This window comes from Electrophorus electricus, chromosome 7, assembly GCF_041902795.1.
Source record: "Electrophorus electricus isolate QZ-2024a chromosome 7, ASM4190279v1, whole genome shotgun sequence".
NCBI classification, from domain to species: domain Eukaryota; kingdom Metazoa; phylum Chordata; class Actinopteri; order Gymnotiformes; family Gymnotidae; genus Electrophorus; species Electrophorus electricus.
In genome coordinates, this window is record NC_137503.1 from 29,697,235 (window position 1) to 29,716,654 (window position 19,420).

The 19,420-nt window shown below is 40.1% G+C and overlaps 3 protein-coding genes across 6 annotated transcripts in view; all 3 read right to left on the reverse strand.

Moving 5' to 3' along the window:
• Positions 1 to 10,300, reverse strand: part of ppp1r13bb (protein phosphatase 1, regulatory subunit 13Bb) — a 47,207-nt gene extending 36,907 nt beyond the window's left edge. Inside the window, exons 1-2 of one of the 4 annotated variants that reach the window (XM_081716941.1) lie at positions 9,970 to 10,300; positions 9,157 to 9,316 (exon numbers count right to left, since the gene is read on the reverse strand). In XM_081716941.1, the coding sequence (XP_081573067.1) occupies positions 9,157 to 9,165 (9 nt within the window). In that variant the 5' untranslated portion in view covers positions 9,166 to 9,316; positions 9,970 to 10,300. Of the gene's footprint in view, positions 1 to 4,130; positions 4,221 to 5,456; positions 5,476 to 9,156; positions 9,317 to 9,439; positions 9,941 to 9,969 lie in introns of those variants that run through there. The other 3 variants (XM_081716942.1, XM_081716944.1, XM_081716943.1) reach the window with 3 other exon arrangements.
• Positions 10,301 to 12,975: 2,675 nt separating this feature from the next.
• Positions 12,976 to 15,170, reverse strand: atp5mj (ATP synthase membrane subunit j). Its single transcript, XM_027002935.3, has 4 exons — positions 15,055 to 15,170; positions 14,084 to 14,207; positions 13,928 to 13,948; positions 12,976 to 13,120 (listed from the first exon to the last, which is right to left on the reverse strand). Exons 2-4 carry the CDS (start codon positions 14,205 to 14,207, stop codon positions 13,107 to 13,109), a joined length of 159 nt encoding a protein of 52 aa, XP_026858736.1. The 5' UTR covers positions 15,055 to 15,170; the 3' UTR covers positions 12,976 to 13,106.
• A 1,375-nt stretch (positions 15,171 to 16,545) lies between these two features.
• Positions 16,546 to 19,185, reverse strand: rd3l (RD3 like). Its single transcript, XM_027002996.3, has 3 exons — positions 18,846 to 19,185; positions 17,437 to 17,742; positions 16,546 to 17,281 (listed from the first exon to the last, which is right to left on the reverse strand). The coding sequence occupies exons 1-3, from the start codon at positions 18,887 to 18,889 to the stop codon at positions 16,909 to 16,911; spliced, it is 723 nt and encodes a 240-aa protein (XP_026858797.2). The 5' UTR covers positions 18,890 to 19,185; the 3' UTR covers positions 16,546 to 16,908.
• Positions 19,186 to 19,420: the final 235 nt, after the last annotated feature.

Consider the following 19,420-nt stretch of genomic DNA (forward strand, 5'->3'; position numbering starts at 1 on the left):
ACAAGTAAGCATACATCCTCCCCCTCAACACACACATTCCATGCTCTTACCATGCTAAAGGGCACAGAAGTGTGAACAGTATGTATGTCTGCATCCCTGATCCTAAATAGCCTGGCACAGAACAGTAATCAATAGCCATCATATCTTAATGCTGCAATTACATTATACCCCTCTTAGATTCCTGAGCTTTTGTAATTGTACACAGGATAAGATGTCAAATATCCTATGCCCAACCATGAGAGCTCCACATAGGGCCCAGCCCACTCACTTCATACCAGAAACCTCACTGCAAGCTCTTGACAGGAGTATCATGTAGGCACCTCCCTGACATCCCAGTCACTCTTCCCTCCAAGATCACTTTTTAAACCAAGCCACACCTCTTCAAGTGTAAACCCAAACTGGCCTCCCTGGTGGCTAAAGCCATACCCAGGCATCACTAATGCATGCTCAGTGGCCCCAGTTCCATCTGTATCTACCACATTACACAATGACAACACAACCCACTCACTTACCCAGTGCTCCATTTACCTAGAACACTGTACACCTCAGCCATTCGTGCTTTGTAGTGCATTTCTGCAGCTAGGCTGTGCTCTCCTCATCCACAACACAACCACTGACCAGCCCTTTCTGCTACTTCCAATAACTCCTTCCCAGCTACCCTTAGTTTACAGCTTCTAAAACCAAACTGCACAAGCAAAGATGTGGCAGACTTCGCTACAAATCCCTTAACAACCATCTCTACCAGTTTTATATATGCCTGCCACCCGTATTCTCTCACTCAGCTACCAAATCTGCGTACATCAGCTCCTTCCTCAAATGGATTGTTAACTCTATCTAATAAATTATCAGTTGACTTTCAGAGTGCAACACCATGTCCAGCCTCAGTGTAGTTAATGCAGTATATTGGGTACCTGTAGTTTTTTGTTTGTTTGTTTGTTTTTTTACATACATCCTCTAGCAATTTCCAATCTTGCGCTTCACCCCAATAATTATATTCTACGCTTGTTTTCCAATACACTGTCCCCACACACAAACCCAACCGCTGTACTCATAACACTGCCAGACAATGTGTTGGCCTCCAAGTGCTTATTATCGAATAAACGTGCTAATACGCTAAGCACCTGATTATATCTCCATGTATATTGTCCCTGTTAACATTACATGCGGATAAAATATGCTTCAGCTTGCCAACCCCTGCACATAATTAACTAGGATCTTCACCTACCCACTGTCTGAGACTTTGCGGGGTTGGAAGGACGCCGTAAGTCGCTCTAAGCAAATATTTAATGCAACACGTATCCATTGCCCACAGCTCTTGCCAGGTGATTTTCTGCTTCTCTAGATTTTCTCAACAAAGCCATTGGCCTCATTTTCCTTGTGACACTGCTGTTGCATGCCATGCTTTCTCTTCTTATTCACGAATAAAACTAGTAAACTCGCTTTCTCTCACTTTCACCAATTCAGACATTATCGTTTAACGCTGCACTATACCATCTACCAAAACTCTTCGCCATTATAGAAGGCATCAGTATCCTTCCATAAAAATAAAGAGATAAATAAATAAATACAATTCCACACCAGTTTTCTTTTAACAACTGACAAGCTCCCACTTTGCCCACCTAAGATTATCATTCATCTTCTCTAGCGACCAGCAGGTACACGGCACAGTAGCTGTCAGGATTGTCACGTCATCCATGTATGCGCTAATTGGAAGGAGCTGGGACCCATCCTGCAGTCTCTCCCTGCCAATCCACGTAGATGCCCTAATTATCAGCCCACTGCCATTGCAAATGCTAAAGGAGAAATAGTACAACCATTATTCCTATTCCAATCACTGCCAGGACATCACATACCCTATTGTATTAAAACTAAACTAAATAAACCTTAACCATCCTAGTAATCTAATCTGGTACATGGAAGGAAACAAAATGGTTTCCACAAGAGATTATGCAGCACTGGGCCAAATGCATTAGCCAATTCTTGGCAAACAACACGCAGGTTCCTGCCTTTTTCTTTGACATCTGAATCTGATGACAAATCGTACAGCTATGCTCCAAACAACCTGCAAAACCAGCAATCCCTGTCTTTTGTACTGATGCAACAATTAAGTTATTCACTTTCAAATATGCAACCGGTCTCTGAGCGATCACATTAAAGAAAATCTTAGACACCACACATGGGTCGAAACTGTTCTATACACACAGAATCCATCTCTTCTGGAATAAGAATACCTCCCCTCTTCTCCACGTCTTGGGGATAATCCCTTTCTCCCACAATATGGCCATCATCATCCATAAAAACGTCAAGGTGCAGGTCCTTTTTAAAACATCCAATACGGGAATATATTAGGCCCTTGTAAAACTGGTTTTAAAAGCACCGGGCCCTGACATGTTGCCAACTGTCAGTTATGTGATATATAAAGCAGGTATAATATCATTTAATTACTAGTGTTGCATAAAGCAAGTGTTACTAAATCTCATGTTAACAACAAAAGGGAGACAGACCAATAGGCAAACAACACACATGTGCATTTATCACTAAGGACAAAAGTAGATTCAGCCCCTAAAAGTTTCTTCCCTTAAAAAATAATTAATCAAAAAGTCCCTGACACCATCACGGATGAGAAAAGCTTGACAAAAGTAAGGACAACTTACAAAAAAATCTTTGAACTTATATGGTAAAAAAAAAAGCCAATACAAATAATGCTTTTAGCATAGAACCATGTGTGCACATGATTGTTTATGGTACAACCAGCTGCCCTTTAAAACAGAGACATCCATGCACAATTTCTTCATGCCCATGTCAAGGAATTATGACAGCTCTTGACTTGCAAGACATGAAATCTGGTGACATGTCTTAACTAAAGGGATTCAAAGCTTGTGCATGAAAGGAATGAGCAAGCAGGCAAACAAAGCTGATACAACAAGCCTCAACAGCAGAACTTTATACTGTCTTTCAGCATTTTTACAATGCTTGGATCAGTGTGCATAAAGCTGAACCTGACGGAAAAAACCAAAGGACAGCATCGGTAAATATACTGTAAAAAAAATTTTAAATCACAGCCATGAATGCATAAATCACAGCCATGAATTCTCTAGGAGCCGCCCGATTTATCTTAGCTTTCACTGTGTTGGTCATTTCATTTAAGGCTTTCTGACATAAAAGTTGGGAACCTACTATGAATTTTCTAAAAATCCTTGTAGTACTAGAAGAGTGGCCTTCATGGTCAGACAGAACTGCAGAAAAATGTGAGGCAGCAGGAGCTCTGGTAACCCGAACCAAACAAAACAACTGCAGACACCATTTGCCACCATTTACCTCCTGGCATGTGGCTCTGCACCCTAAAGAGAACTGAAAATTACTCACAGCAGTTAGACGGTGCTGCCAATGACTGGAGCAGCTTGGCCATGCTAATGCTTTGAACTGGCAACGAGTTTGTGTTATGGCCTGCTAGACTGCCTAGGCTAGTGAGAAATGACGAAACATTAAAGCCCAAGTTTTAAGGGAAGAGAAAACAAAGCCAAGAGAATAAACCCTGCTCTTTTCAGTTTTATGCGGTCAGATCTAAATTTGTAATTAGTTTATAGATATCTGAAAATGGGCTAAATGGGATAAGTCTAACTATGTTTCATAACCATCATTTTCATGAATATACTGCTAATAAGCTGTAATCTTTTGAGGATAAGTATGAAAAATCACAAGGTTTCTTAAAAAAAAGAAAAAGCATAGGCTTGATGAAAGCTCTTTAAAAAGCTTCCTTCCTTATTAAAGGTTTTTTATGAGGGCCAGCATTCATATTTGAGGACCTTCTCAATTTTAAGGTGGACATTAAAGAATATGAATGAACTTGTACTGAGGTCTGTGAAGGAGTATGGGGGCAACTATAACTTGTCAGTAACTTAAGACCAATGGCTACAATTTTGGATCTTGAATCAGCTGGGGGGGGGGGGTTTCTCAGAGGATTATAAATTTCAAGACAGCATGCTGATAGTTCTTAATCTTAACAGAGTCTTATATTATCCTGTAACTTTTTTGTTTTGTTAACATACATAAAGAACACATTAGCACATTAAAGCAATGTTCTGTCCAAATTTTTAAACTTCAAGCTTACCCAAACATAAATAGCTTACCCTGCCAGGCTAAGTCCCGGAAAGGTAGCAACGGCATGGTAAGCACCTTCTCCCAGTTCCCCCAACAACAGCATGTTAGCCAGTGCACTCATTCCTCTGCTCGCTATTGGCTGGCTGAGTCACACCCAGGCAGCTGAGAGGAAGGTAAAACGAGAGGCTCTTCAGCTGACTGGCTGTGCGACACTGATGGTGCCCTAGTGCAGCAGGCTACAAGCCACAGCAAAGCACACTTAACATTCTGGTCATGTGACTAACTCAAGCTCATTGGCTGTTTGATGAATTTCTGCAAACCCCACTGGTTGTTCTGAGGTAAAGGAGAAGGGAACACATCAGAACATCTCGGCTGTATAGGCCTCCATCACAATCAACATTAATTAAATCAGACAACCCCACTGACACATCAGATGTCATATTAAATACACAGAGCTGCTGGGCAAATTCTCACATATGTGTGCAAACAGCGACTAAACAATAGCAGAGATTGTTACTGAAATGTGGTGTGAGAAAGTATTAATTTTCCATCTTATGTCTAAACAATACATTGGGAGGTAAGGTTAATTTTTTACCATTTCCAAAACAACATTTTAAGAATAAGATACATGCATTTTAAAACTTCCTCTGAATTTACCCAAATATCTCTGCTTCACTACAGTTATTAGGGTAAAGGCTGTTACAATGCCTCAGCATGCTGGAATGAGGAAGATGAACACAGATGTACCAGACAGACACTCAACAGGAGAGCAGGGATCCTACTGCACCTCACAGTAGGAGAACAGCTGCATTCATGGGTAATCAGTCTTTCTAACAAAAGGGAACACCTATGCACCACACTATGCTAATAGCCATGCTTCCCTGAAGCACAGTATACAACCAAAATTCAAAAGAGGGCTCCCACATCAGTTTTCTACTACTAAAGTCAATTAGAACTATAATCAAATCACGAAACAAGTGAGAAAATGCCTCTTGGTTTGGCTATAGACCACAGAAGAAAAGCAAAGACCGAAGTGGGTCCAACAATGACCCAGCCCTCTGCAACGTTCCAATTTCTCAGTGTGGCTGGAAAGACAAAGATACAGCGTAACACGGTGGAAGGTTTAACATGGACCTAAGAAACCAAACATAAAACACTTCCAAAAACAAACAAACAAACAAACAAACAAACCAAAAGCGTAACCCCAATACAAGAAACATGAATGGTTAAATTAAGCAGAGCCACAAAAGTTAATTCATTCTCTTCATATTTCTAAGACACAGCTATTAAAAACTATGACTGATATGGTCTCAGTGTTCTCTTACTAAATACAAAGAACAGCAATTACGTCGTACCTGAGAAAAGTGGCCAGCTTCATAAATGGAAGTATATAGGTCTCTCTAAGACAAAACATTTGCTGATAGTGCACCGTTTTGGTGCAATAATAGTTACAGACTATCCTGGCTCCTTGCAAAACAAGACACGCCTCTTCACACACAAATGGGCCACTCATTAAGATGCGATTGTGAAACTAGTTTAAATCTAAACCTAGGGTGCACACATAAATACACCCTTGCCTGGTGTGAAGTAGGTCCGTGTCATAATATCAGAGCCAGAACTGAAGTTAGTTCTTGATGAAAGTATGTGTACAGGAACATGTTCAGACACACTGGTCGAGCAGTCCTTCTGCAGCACTGGGCCGATTTATCTTATCTGCTGAATTTACCCCGTGCCCATTAACTGGTTCGGCAGGCCTGTGAAGTAAGCACATCGCTTATCGGCTTGTCCTGCCAGCACTCGATCATTGCCCTGTTAAAGTATTTCACAGCATCCCTGGCACAGGTCTGTGCTTTTGTAAAAGGGTTAGGAGCCACTGCACATTACTCTGAGAATCAGGACTGCAGTGGACCCTCTCAGTGCACCGACACAGTGAGCAAAACAGTAAGGAGAATTAAATGGAGGTGTTCCTCTTTTTGTCTTATTTCCCCAGGTATGTTACACATATGAGGGATTTGTCTTGGACAGTACACATGGTTTGTCTAAGACAAGTACACCAAGGTTTGTCTAAGAAAAATGGTACTGTCCAGACAAATAGCTGGTACATGGGTTGGAATATACCAAAATTTTCATTAGGCTGACTCGGCAATTAATATTGTATATTCAACTCCCTGAGGTAAATCTTCTACTTTGAGTGTTTGCAAATGCCACATTCAAGTGAGAGTATGCAAGTACATTCCTCGCTTTTTTCCAGAGAAATAACTGGTAGGTCATTCTTACAATATAGGTATTTCCCCTCGTGCTTCTCTGCACCCCCAGCACGAGACAGTAATCTAGGTCATGGTGCATGTGTGCTGTTATGAAGCTACACATAGTCCTTTATCGGTGTCTAAACTAAAAAGTCCTTTACCATATAAGTAGCTAACTGTTGTAAACAGCCAGCAGGTCATTGGCACTTTCATAGTCAGGCTCTGGATAATAACAACCAACTCACATATAGGATAAAAGCATACTGCAGTTACTGCTGTTGCATATCATCATCAAACCTAGTCACCAAGCCTCATTAGATACAATGGTGCCTGAAAATATACAACAATGAAAGATTTATAAAAAAAAGTTCAGATAGTGAAAAAAAAAAAATTCATAAAAATGTTCAATTCTCCATAAAAAGTAAATACCAATAAGATGATTAAATTAATACTGACACAGTCTATCATTCAGATGGGTGCTTTTCAAAAAGTCTTTATTGGCAAGCAAGATGTGGTCTTAATCTTTATTGTTCATGCACAAAAATGCCCTAATCAATATGTTGACAACACACTGAACATGAAGAAAAGGTGAGCAAAAACAATGTTTAAAGAGCACATTTGATGAGTGAAGCATTTAACAGTCACAGCAGCATCATAACTCTCTTTTGCACAAACAAGCTTGTGGACAATCCCTTGGGCCATCTGGCATGAAACGTGTCTGTGTGCGTGCACATGTGTGTGAGTCAGAGGATCTGCTCTCTTGCCAGAAGACCATAACATAATATCCAAAACTAACAGTGCATCGAACCCAACCACACCCTGACTTTCTCCTTCGTACCTTCTCTGTTTGGCTAAACTTTAATGACAACCCTGCCATGTAGAGCCAAGAAATCTGTAATTATACTTAAAAAAAAAAAAGTCAATCAAATGTCTTCCACCCATTGAAGCAAGAAAATACAAGTGTTTGACTTCTGCACATACTGAATAAAACAACAAAAAAGATAAGCTAAGCTACTGTGATGATGTATTATCCTTTTAATTAACATTAACTGCTCAACTGATATTTGTGAACCAAAGAATATCTGTCACTTTTTGTGGTGGCACTGAACCTGCAAGGATGCAAGGGAAGTCTAGTGATCAATTCAGTATAAAGGAGTCTTTGTTACCCTTTGTAAAATATTTAATGATTACCACAGCAGAGACACAAACAGACATTGTGAGAGGGATAAGTGTGTTCATGAGCATGTAGGTAGATGGATTAAAAGTTATTTTCTGAGAACTCAAGAATCTATTAAAAGTAGAAATATTGTCATCACTTAAGCAAGTTGAAATCACTTTTGTTTCCGCTCAGTTAGGTAATCAGGAGATAAGACACAGATTTGAGTCGAGTCTAAATACCAGGCTGTAAAGATTAGATCAAATAAGCCATTCCAGGACTCAACAGGGATTAGGACTATACCAGAATACTTGACCCAGGCCAATTAACTCTATTCTGTAGACCTGGTGATAAATCATCCCATCATTTAAAAAAGGTCATAAAGATTGATTTAAGATCAACATTAAGGTCTCAAGATCCCATCTTCTTAAAGGTATAATAGCTTTGGGTGTATGCACCAAGGTTAATGTTTAATGCTACTAGACTCCTTCAGAGTTAATGTCTGACCTCACATCAGTTTTCCTGTCTGCACTTTCTTATTGACCTAGTAAAACACTGGATGTTCTACTAGAGCAGCAGGAATACTTCATGCTTCATTCGCATGAAAAATGTATGCAATACTTTCTTGAACCCTTTCTGCTGTCCCCATACAATAAAATTAATATTTTGCCTTAAAAAATAAATCTATACAAAAACAGTTTGTTTACTATTTACTTTTGATATTTGCCAAATATTTAATACAGAATTTAACTGGGATAGACAGAATAAAGTGAACAGCTTTATCAATTATAAATACTTCAAATAGTCATCATGCTGAAAACATATATACATATAGAAGATATATACATGGTATGACTAGTCTACTATATCTTCAGAATGACCAACGATGGGGCAATAGGCAGATAAGATGTACTAAGCTTTATTATACTTCTGTATTTGATGTGAAGCACTTTGAATTACTGCTGTGTATGAAAAATGCTATATAAATAAACTTGCCTTATCATATTACAAAGCAGTTTCCTCTCCTAACAGTACTGGCTCCACTAGATAAGAACCTTCAAGACTTGGAACGGCTGAAACTATCAACCCATTAAACATCTGAAAAAACTATCCAGTCTATCCAGTCGTGTCAGTAACACACTAATCACTGCTATTAGTGCTTGTTGGGATTAAGGTGTGGGTCCCTTCCCAAGGACAGTCAAGACTTTTAACATGTTTAAGAACTGAATTTACTTTTTTTTTTTAAATCATCTCTTCCAGGTTTTATATGACTGAGTGACCTGCAGCGATCTTACTACAGCAGCTTAGTACGAATCTGAGGAGCTTAGTTCAAAACCACAATTTACTTTTCTTAATCATTCTGTAAAAAGAGACCAAAAGACACAATACTGCAACATAGTGTCAATAAAGCAGGTACTGACGTTTAGCCACAGGCATCAAGTACGCATCAACAATGCAATCAAATATCTGCTCTCGGAAGAGATTGACATACACAACAACTTTGTTTTTAGATTTTCATGCTCCACTGTGGACGAGTTGGATAAATCCGTTTCCGTGTGAGAAAGCTCTGAGGTTGAAGAAGCCAGTCCTACTGCACCCCAGTGTCATACACAGAAATATCAAGGCAAGTAAACGATGAGAGTTTAAACTTACTGGCATCATTTTCCCCAAATGTCAGAGGATCATCAGGGCTTGAGAGAGGTTCAAATAACGTTTTCCAGACTTCCTACGTTCTCCCTCAACCTCTCGCACTTGGACCACTTCTTACACCAATTGATGACGAGCGTTTCAACCAAAGATATTCGGGGATCATCTGGTAAAGAGAACGACATCAGTGGAACTCAGAATTGAAACATCCATAGCCACACCATAACTTAAATTTAAAACATAACTTAAAACATACAATTGCACGTATACAGGATAACAGACTACTAACCCGTGAGCAAAGTGGGCCACTGGTCAACTTAAACAGGACACTAGAACACTAACCTAGGTAAGACAGCTTTCGTACCTAGCCAACTACCCATTGCTTGATAGATAACATACGGGCATATGTGGCCAATAAAATAACGGCGTTAGCCAGAGGGCAATAATGGCAAGCTAAATCAGTTTGCCAAAAAACGGCTCCTCTATACTGATGGAGCGATTTTCGCGAGTCAACGCCACTGTTTACCAGCTAGCAAGCAGCAAGGTTGGGGTAACCCACCGTCCTGGCCCAGCCTACTTAGGGAGTTGATCTTAGCGAGCTATCTTAGCTACTGTACTCTTTGCTGATTCAAACTAAACTGATTTGCACAACACAAGATCCAAACACTCACATTAGTCTCACGTTATCACTTTGGTATCGCAATGCTCCACTACGAATGTGGCAGCGTACTCCGATATTTAAAAGATTGCTAGGAGCTGGGTTTTCATCGGAAGATGGGTAGCTAATATAAAATGGTATAAATGATTTTTTGTACTCACACGGAGAAACCTGCAATAATCCGTTTAGAGAAATCTCGCGTCCTTTATTTCAGACGGCACATAAGGGCTGATAAAGCTGCCGATTATCTTGACAACGGATGGAGCGCGAGCTAGTAGCACCAAGCTAACCAGCTAGCAGCCGACTAGCTAGCCAGCGGAGTTTCTCCGTCCAATTAAAAATTAGTGGCCGGTCTGTTATAGCTTCAAAATGAACAACGACGTTTTAGGTAGATAAAAACAAAACGTCTCCTTCCCAGCGGCACGGTACAGGACACGGAGAAACAAACACAAGCTAGTCCCATTTGTTAGTGTAGTAAAATGATGTCACGACACGTCTACAAGGAATGTCAGGAATGTGCCTGTGAGCTCAGATTAAAATTTTAAAAAAGGTCATGCAACTAACTAACTAAGGCACTTTCCAAATGATTACATGTTGTATGTTATGCTATACTTAGTAGATACGTTTGTGGCTGGGATATTCATTAACCTATTGTTTCGCTGTAAAGAAACGTGACCGCGCACATTAATTCTCTCCTTCACACGCATGACATAAACTCTAAATGAATTTGGACAGTATATGCACACAATTCTATGTTTATTCAAAACTAATAAAACTAAAAGCTGCCATGAGAGTCGGAACAAACACATTATGCTTACTTTAGATATCTTAAGTGTGGTCTAATTATTAGCTTTCTTTCTTTCTTTTATCAGTCTTAAGCACAATCAGCGGCCCCCGACATTCGAGAGGGCAGGGTGGAGCTGCAAATGGGCTGTTTAGCCAAGTCAATCAGTCATGAATCGCGCAGCGTCCTTGTCAAATGTACAATGTGGGTCTGCCCTCTGGCTGCCACAAGCAGTGAAAGTTAAAATCAACTACATTGAAAGTATCTGCTACATTAAAGCAGCAGTAAGCAACTCGTATAAAAAAAAAATAATTTTTTGTCATGTTTGCTAAAACTAACAGTAGTACATGAGACAGATTAGGCTTTGTTCGAAATAGCATACTACATACTGTATACTATGTACTGGTCTCTGTAGTAGTATGCAGTATAGTATGCAGTATGTGACAAATGAAAACAATACTACAAGGTCATGTGAACATATGACGATTCCGCCCAGATTTTCTGTCACGGTATGCAGTACACCACGAAGATAGCTACTGGAATATATGGCGGAAATAGTACGCCAGGCGGGTGTGTTTCGCATACTGGAAAAAATGATTTTGGTCGCATACTTCATGCTTGATTTGGGACGCAGTCAGTAAGCAAGTAGTATGTAGTAGGAAATTTCCAACACAGCACTCTTAATATACCACACCCGAATAAAAAGAACCAATCAGAGCCAGGAGGCATGTTTGGTGGAGTGTTAATCACTGTTAGTGGACTGCTAGTGCTCTCACTCGGTTAGGCGCAATTTGGCTTCAGGAACTTTGTAAAAGCAATGGGGGAGAAACAACCACCATCAATGGAAAACTGCTCATCCCTTCTTTGCCAACCGCCTATACGGCAAAGGCAAATAAAAAGATGACAAAAAAATTAGATTGAGCCAGAGATAACATCAAAGCGGCTTTTCAGAAAAAAAAGGTTAGCCACATCCCTGCTTTATTCAATTTTGCTTTTATTTAAAAAAAATATATATACAAAGCTTAGATAGTAATGGTTACAGTAACACTGTGTTGTGCATTTCTAATTTTACTGTGCCGTTGTAATCGGGTTAATGTTAGCTGGTTTTTTCCTGCTGCTAAGGCTACTGGTTAGCATTATTATATTTGGGCAATGTTGAAAATATCTTTGTGAAGTACACAGGCAGTCATATCAGTTTGGTATTTTATTTCTAAATGGATTTATTTCTGCTTGTTTGCATTCCAGCAATGTTGACATTTAACAACGCGCACCACAGCGTCCTCTGCTGGGAAAGGCTTTGGAGGTGTGGCTGGACAGAGCGAGAGGGGCAGGAGACTCATTTTAATTTTCAAGCTAAATCCGCTCTTCTCAAGCTTAGACTGTATTTACCCACTGTAGCTTTAAGAAAGATGCGACTTGTGCGAGCGCAGTTAACTTCCTGAAAAGATGCTAGATAGTGGACACACAATAAAGCTTTGATTTATGTTTATTTGCATATTGCAGCTCTCTGTAATATTGGAACTGCAAAGGCTTATACTATTGCGAGAATGATAACATTGTGTAACCCTAGTTAAATCCCTTCTGAAGAAGTAAAGAAATAAAGACATCTGCAGCACAGGATTAGCATCACATCAACAGAAAGTGATGATGTTTTTAGACAACATGCCAGGATTCCATTATCTTTATTAGAATACATTAGACATGCTGACTTTCTGTCTTCCAAATATTTGGATTTCTGGCACTGGTAAATCTGTTCAGAACAGGTTTTGTCTGAAATGGATCGAACTACTTTTAGCGCAAAGCAGTCTGCAACCTCTTTACTGTGTCTACAGGGAGCTGAAACAAGCATTTTTGATTAGAGGGTTTGTATAAAAATCCATTGCTTAATCAGTTTCACATACTTCACATCTGATCCTTTAAATCAAAGCAATAACATCTTCAAATATTCTGTCAGTTCCCACTAGTCAGGTTTCCTTTGTTTCAGGACTACATGTATTCTGGATCAAATACAAGAGGACTTAAGTTGAACTGGACATAAAACTTGGTGTCTGTTTATTACAGAAAATAAAACTAGTAGTTTTCTAACAGATTTTTAAACACTGACCCAAACCATAATAGGTCACAAGATTTGTTGTAGTCAGTACTGTAAAAGGTACAGGTTTTCATGTATACCTTTAATCATACACTTTTTGGCTTTCAGCAAGGCCAAAATGTTTTTCTGTCAAAATTACTCCACATTTTCATACTAGAGCTGGTATGTACATGCAACATTCTCAATGCCAATTCAACATTCCTACAGCCACCTACCCCATCCACTTAAACAGTCAAAGGTGGTTTCTGGATACCAAAAAGGAAATAAACCAAAAACACATAGAATCACACATTTTGCACTGAATGATCCAAACGGAACACTTTATTAATTTCACATAAACATGGGCAACCAGCCAGAGGAGCTTTTCTGGGATAGATTTACAGGGTGGGAGAGGGAACTGGGCACATCATGTGGAGGACCAGTCAGTGAGCAGTTTCTGTGGGAATTAGACAATCATTTTCAACCTTCAACATCAACTTTAAATATTAAGCACTTTGATGTTATAGAGGCTATTAATCAGACCTTACTGACAGAGGAACTAAGACATAATTGGGTCATTTTCTAGAGCTAGAGTTACTTAAAAAGCTCAGTTTGCTCAATTTTTTGTTTCAAAACGGACCAAATCTATAAACTGTTGGCTTTTTAAATAGCACAAAGATGTTGAATGGCAAAATAATGAACATATGTTTTAATCAATGCTATTACATGATCATGCAGCAACAAGAAGGTCAAAAACGTTAGCGTGGAAGTTTTACAGACTTTGTGAAGTTTAGCATTATGATCTAAATGTGATACCCCCACACCCTTATAAGCCTATATTGATGATGACAGAAGGTATGTTTTCAATGGAGATTAATGTGGTACAGGGGCACACGCAAAAAAAGGCCGAAACGTTTTAGGGGTTCCAGCAAAGATGAACAAAACTCTGAATTTCCTAATCTCTTCTCCCAGTACATATACTTTCCAAAATTGTTTTAAAGGTTATTAATGCTCTGAGGACAGGCTTTACAAAACTGGTACCTTGGACAGGTTATGAAGTTTAATAGGCTTGGACTAATTTCCTATTAACCCCATTATAAGCCTCCTGGTGAGACATTTGGTAGAACATTTTTAATAGCAGTCTCAGTCATCAGACTACACTACACAATTTAGCAATTTCAAAATATACAAACTTGATCATGCAGCATGCATGCATACACCCACACACACACACACACACACACAAAATGGGAGCGACACTTACTAGACTTCACTGCTTTCTTCCCTAGGGGAAAAAGCAAATATAGGCAGTCATCTGGGCACAGTACAACATAAAATATTTATATTTATATATACACACACAAATATTTATTTAATTCAATTCTTCCATTATCCACAAAAAAACCCAAAAAAAACTTACCTCCAAATGAAATTTTGTAGTAGAGGTAAGTCACGATTCCTACCCCAACCCACAGCTCCTGGTATGCCTTGGTATAGTAGGGGCCTAACCTTCTCCACCATCCAGCAAAGGCACCACCCGCCATCTAGTGGTCAGAGCAGAAAAATGCATGCAGAAAATAAACGAGAGAGAAATCTAGCTAACTGCTCTCTCTAAATAAGAGCCTACCCTGCAAGAATAACCGAAAAAAGCCACATGTATTATTTGATGATAAACACATGAAATCATTAACCAGGTAAACACACAACCACATCGCAACTGATTTGGACAATTATTTAAGAACGTATCTAAATAAGACAGCTCACTCCGATGCGCAGCAAACCAATTTACGCATCTGCATGGAGGACGATGAGTCAAGTAGCTAGCTTCTCATATACAGAGTCTAAGACGTTAGTAATTTGATTCGTAGTTTTTGCTGAAATCCGTGAGTCACAACATGAGAGAGTACTTAGTTATGGTAGCTAGCATTCCTAAACAACAACAACAAAAAATGCACATTTATATCAAACCACGCAAAGCGCAATTTAACAACCTTGTCTTTCAATTCAGGTGAATTAGATTTAGCGTAGTTGCCTCAACTCTTCATGTTCTGAACGGAGCGTTTTCCGTTAAAGATGGATGTTGGACATAAAGCATATTAGTTAACTGTAATAAGTGATCTCATTTATGAAGTTATGTGATAAACAGTTAGTCAGTGTATTCATACCCTCAGTTTATGTGGTTTGCTGGGTTAACTAGCGTTAGCTGTTAGCTAGGTTGGAGTACGTTAGCTATGCTAGCTAGCGTTACCTTGCTAGGCCTTATCTGAACAAAAACTATTTGATATAATTTTTAATCCAGACAAGATAATTTCCTTATAATTATTTGTTCCCTGCGTTTCACAGTTTACGTCCTCATCAACATATTTTGGGAATTAATTATTTTTGACTCACCTCTAAATGCAGCTATACGACAAGGATCGGAGCAAGAAGGTCACTATTCAATGCTAGCTCGCGAGAGAGTTGTGGCGGAAGCGCAAACTACCCTTCCGTCTTCATGAATTTAGCAACACTTCAAAATAAAAGTCTCAATAAGTCGCGTACTATTTCTAGGGGTACCTTGCAATATATTGTGTATAACGTAGTTTAAGTAAGATGTGCCTGCTCTTTTCAGTATTTCCGCAAGAATGGCAAGTATAGAACATCCTCATTCTCCCATTTCATCATCAGTTTGCAATTATGGGTCCTTTAGAGGTGTAAGTGTCATATTCCACCTGATATCTACACAGACTCTTGTACTCTTCAGTACATGCTAGGAGCAAGTAGTAAAGCATTCAAAAAGCAGTGCTTTGCTCTCCCCTGAGGCTACTCTCCACAGTATTATACAGAAATATAACTGGAAAAAGGACAGATTAGGCTCTGGAAATGGGTTGGCTGCTGGGCATAGGTACGTACGTGCGTGTGTGTGTTGCTAACCACTTACTCCGCACCGCCCAAAACCCTCACCTAGCTCCTGCTCTTTTTAATGTATGTATATTTTCATGCTTAGTGAGAAAAGTCACTACATTTACATCTACGGCATTATCCAGACGCGCTTATCCAGAGCAACTTACAAAAGTGCTTTGTCACTTACTCATAGAATATATCCAAGTACAGTGCAGTAGGTCAGTCCAAGGTGCCTTTGAACTAGAATGTTGTTGAAATACAGGGATCAGTGCTGATACCTAGAAGTGCCAAACACATAAGTTCTATAACAGACAACAATAAGTGCAGTAAACAATACCCTACAATAAGTATTAGAGTTTCAGTTAGTCAACATGAGAGCAGGATCAGTGGTCATTAAAAGATTCCTCGAACAGATGGGTCTATAGTCTGCATTTGAAGACTGCAAGGGACTCTACTGTCCAGACAGCCAACAGAAGTTCGATGCTTGTCTTCTATGAAACGTGAAGCATGGTATTTCAAGCCGAGCCATACTTGAGATTCAAAGTTCTAAAGTTACGGATCAGGCTTTGACAATTTACATTATGTATGGAAAGGCTGGTCCCTTTTTGGCTTTGTAGGAAAGCATCAAGGTTTTAAATCTGATACAGGCAGCTACTGGAAGCCACTAAAGGGATCACAGCAGTGAAGTGATGTGTGTGAACTTCGGAAGACTGAAGACCAGTCATGCTGCTGCATTCTGGACAAGATGTAGAGATCTTATGGCTCTTAGAGGAAGACCAGCACGTAACGAGTTGCAGTAGCCTAGCGTTGAGATCACAAGAGACTGCACATGCACTTGCATAGCTTCCTGTGAGAGAAAAGGCAGAATCCTTCGTATGTTACAAAGGAGAAATCTGCAAGACCAGGTCAGATTTTAAACATGAGTTGAGAGAAAATAAATGTGCATATTCATATTTCACCAGAAACAAAAAGTTTCAAAAATGTTCATATCCACATTTCAGGAGGAAATAAGTGGGCATATGTTTATATAAACGTAGTCTGTGCTAAATAGACCTTTTTAAATTATAATATACTTTGTTGCTTTTTATGACTAAATGCAAGGTTTATATAAATCTTCTCCAGGTATTAGTCCAGATTTATCTTAGTCCAGGACAATGTAGTATTTTCACCTGGGCATCTGTCTTGATCTGTTTCTGAGAAACCAGCCCCTCATATTTTCAATACACAAGCCCACGGCTTCTTCATTTTTATAAAATGGCTGTCACTCTTGCATTCCTTAATATTGCATTCCTGGGTTCTTCCAGGGGAATTTTGTGTATGGAGAAAGGACACGGGGTTCAATCGGGTTTCGCTGTGATATTTTTAATCCTCACGGTGTAGTGCTTTAGGATTCAGGGCAGTTACAGGGAAAAGACAGGAGGGCAGAGAGTCTCTTTGAACACTGGCTGGGCAGGCTCTGCGCACATGCCTGTCCACACAGCTGGAGATGGTGGGGATCTCTTCTCTGTGACCTTCCTGCAGGTCAGGCGAGGATGGGGCAAAATAAGCCGGCCATTTGCTGGTGCTCCTGCCTGCAGGAGGAGGGGAAACAGGAAGTAGTGGTGGTTGATGTGGAGGCATGGGAAGCCTGTGTCCAACCTCTTCCTGCCTCCTTAGGAAATCTTTCAACACCCACTCGAAGACGCAACCAAGCTCCCAGGGCAGGACATCACTGTGAGCCAGAATCTCACAGAACCTTGAAAGAGCACTCAAAGTTATTCAAATGTCCTAAAACACAGTAGGCTAAAGTTTTTCAAATTTAGCCCTGCACACTGACATACCATGTTTGCACTATGGGGTCGCTAACATTCAGTGAATAACACATGTACACGCGCTCATACACAAGCACACCTGGACAGCACAGTGGCAGCGTGGGAGGCTGGAACGTGGGCGCAGAGTTCTTCTAGCTGCCTGCGCTCAGAGGCTGGCATCGGGGTGAACGAGCTCGGCCGGGTGCAAGGCCGTAGATGTCCCAGAGTGCCTCGGGAGAAGTGGTGCTGCGGCTCTTTCTCAAGAGCCTGGCGCTCTCTCTGCGCTATCTGCCAGATCAGCTCTCGCATTAAACCCCGCCCGGGGTCCCCAGAGGCCACGGAGCCTGTTCCCTGCTCACCCTCAATATGGGGCCACTTCAACCACGGCAGGAATGGTCTCGCCGGCCTATGGAGGGATCAGCAGAGATGAGGACAGAGGACAACATTATTTTAGAGAGATATGAAGCTTACACTTTTTTTTTAAACCGTTCAAGTTTGCTCTTTTCTTTTCCACCAGGTCAGGAGCTGCAATGGATTTTATTAAGTTGTTTGTACAAAATGAGTTCTGTATGAAATAGAAAATCACTTGTTCTTTTCTGTCATAGTTAGAGCCTGCAAATGGTACCTAGCCTATCAAGATAAGGCTTTAAGATATGGCTTTCAAGTGAAGCAGTTCAGTGGATGTTTCTTGTTAATGCTTCTCTACCCATTGCACCCCATCACGATAAATTGTTTGTACGTCCTCTGGAATAGCTTCTGAAACCATTCCTTCCTAATTCAAATGGAGAAAATAAGTTCAGGACCTTCACGTGACCTTACATAACTCTCAAGTTGTGCTGAGCAGTTACATTAAGCACCTGTAGTGATTTTGTTTCAACTATGATTTACACATTGAAACCCGTGGAAGGAAAACTGCTACTTATGTGTTATGTTCATGTGTGAGTGCTGTCACAGGAAAGCAAAGCAAGGCAAGTTTAGTTATACAGCACATCACATATGCAAGGCATCCCAAGGTACTTTGCAAATGAAAGAAAATTATAAAAGACAATTGATTTAACTAGAAAGTATCATTAAAATTTAATAAAAATCTTAATTTAAAATTAGATTTTAAAAAGTACAATCCTAAAATCAAGTACATCAAATTGCCACTAAACTGCATTGTCATCGCCAACAAAAATTAGAGATAGATGAGCAGATAGATGATTTAAACAGAACACATTATAAATTTCAGCTTGCCATGAGATACTGTAAGCAAACCATAGAAAGAACAGGATTAGACATTAATTAACCTAGATAAGCAAAGGCATGGACAAAAACCAAAAAAAGGTTACAGATGAGGAAGCGGTGGAGAGAATCTGGGTCAATTAAGATGATGAATGAAACATGGATACAGATACGGACACAGTGCAGACTAACAAAGCACAGAATAAAATTAAACACCTCAAAATTAAGGACTGTGCAGCAGGCAGGATGTTAAAGCCTTAAAGGAGAAAAATAAGATATCCTCACCCTGTTGGAGTAAGAGTGTGATGACGATGGTACCGTGACTCCATGTGGTAATCTGTAGAAATCTGGTTACTCCTGGATGGTTAATGAAACAAAGGTAGACAGAATAAAACCACGGTGGAGCTAAACACAAAGTGAGACAAATGACAACAATGGACAGATGAAGTAAGGGAGACGTTTGTATGGAAAAATACAAAAATATGACAGAGAGAAACAAATAAGAGAGAGAGAGAGAGAGAGAGAGAGAGAGAGAGAGAGAGAGAGAGAAGGGTCAGGGGCACAGCGATAGTAGTGTGGATGCCAGTGCTGGGTAAAGTTGAGAGCAGGAGTGTGACTGCCTCCCGTGCCCAATGCAAACTACCTTCTGTCTCTCTGTTCTGATAAGCAGACTATTCTAACCCTGTGCCCCCCCCCCACCCCTCTCTCACACATGCGCATGCTCACACACATGCACACTCATGTACACACCCACACTCTGCTGTGTGAGCTAAGTGAGCGTGCTATTCAGTGCTACACTCAACAGAGCAGCCCCTAAGCAGTACTGAGAAGTGTGCAGCTACAGCTCTTTTACAACCCCC

Excerpts from the sequence above, each read along its gene's own strand:
- rd3l (XM_027002996.3), bottom strand. The coding sequence starts at position 18,889 with ATGGAGTCACGGTACCATCGTCATCACACTCTTACTCCAACAGG. Across the intron at positions 17,743-18,845 it reads CACACTCTTACTCCAACAGG|GCCGGCGAGACCATTCCTGC; the intron begins GTGAGGATATCT and ends ATCCCTCCATAG. Across the intron at positions 17,282-17,436 it reads GCTGCCACTGTGCTGTCCAG|GTTCTGTGAGATTCTGGCTC; the intron begins GTGTGCTTGTGT and ends TGCTCTTTCAAG.
- atp5mj (XM_027002935.3), bottom strand. The coding sequence starts at position 14,207 with ATGGCGGGTGGTGCCTTTGCTGGATGGTGGAGAAGGTTAGGCCCCTAC. Across the intron at positions 13,949-14,083 it reads CTACAAAATTTCATTTGGAG|GGAAGAAAGCAGTGAAGTCT; the intron begins GTAAGTTTTTTT and ends TTTTTCCCCTAG.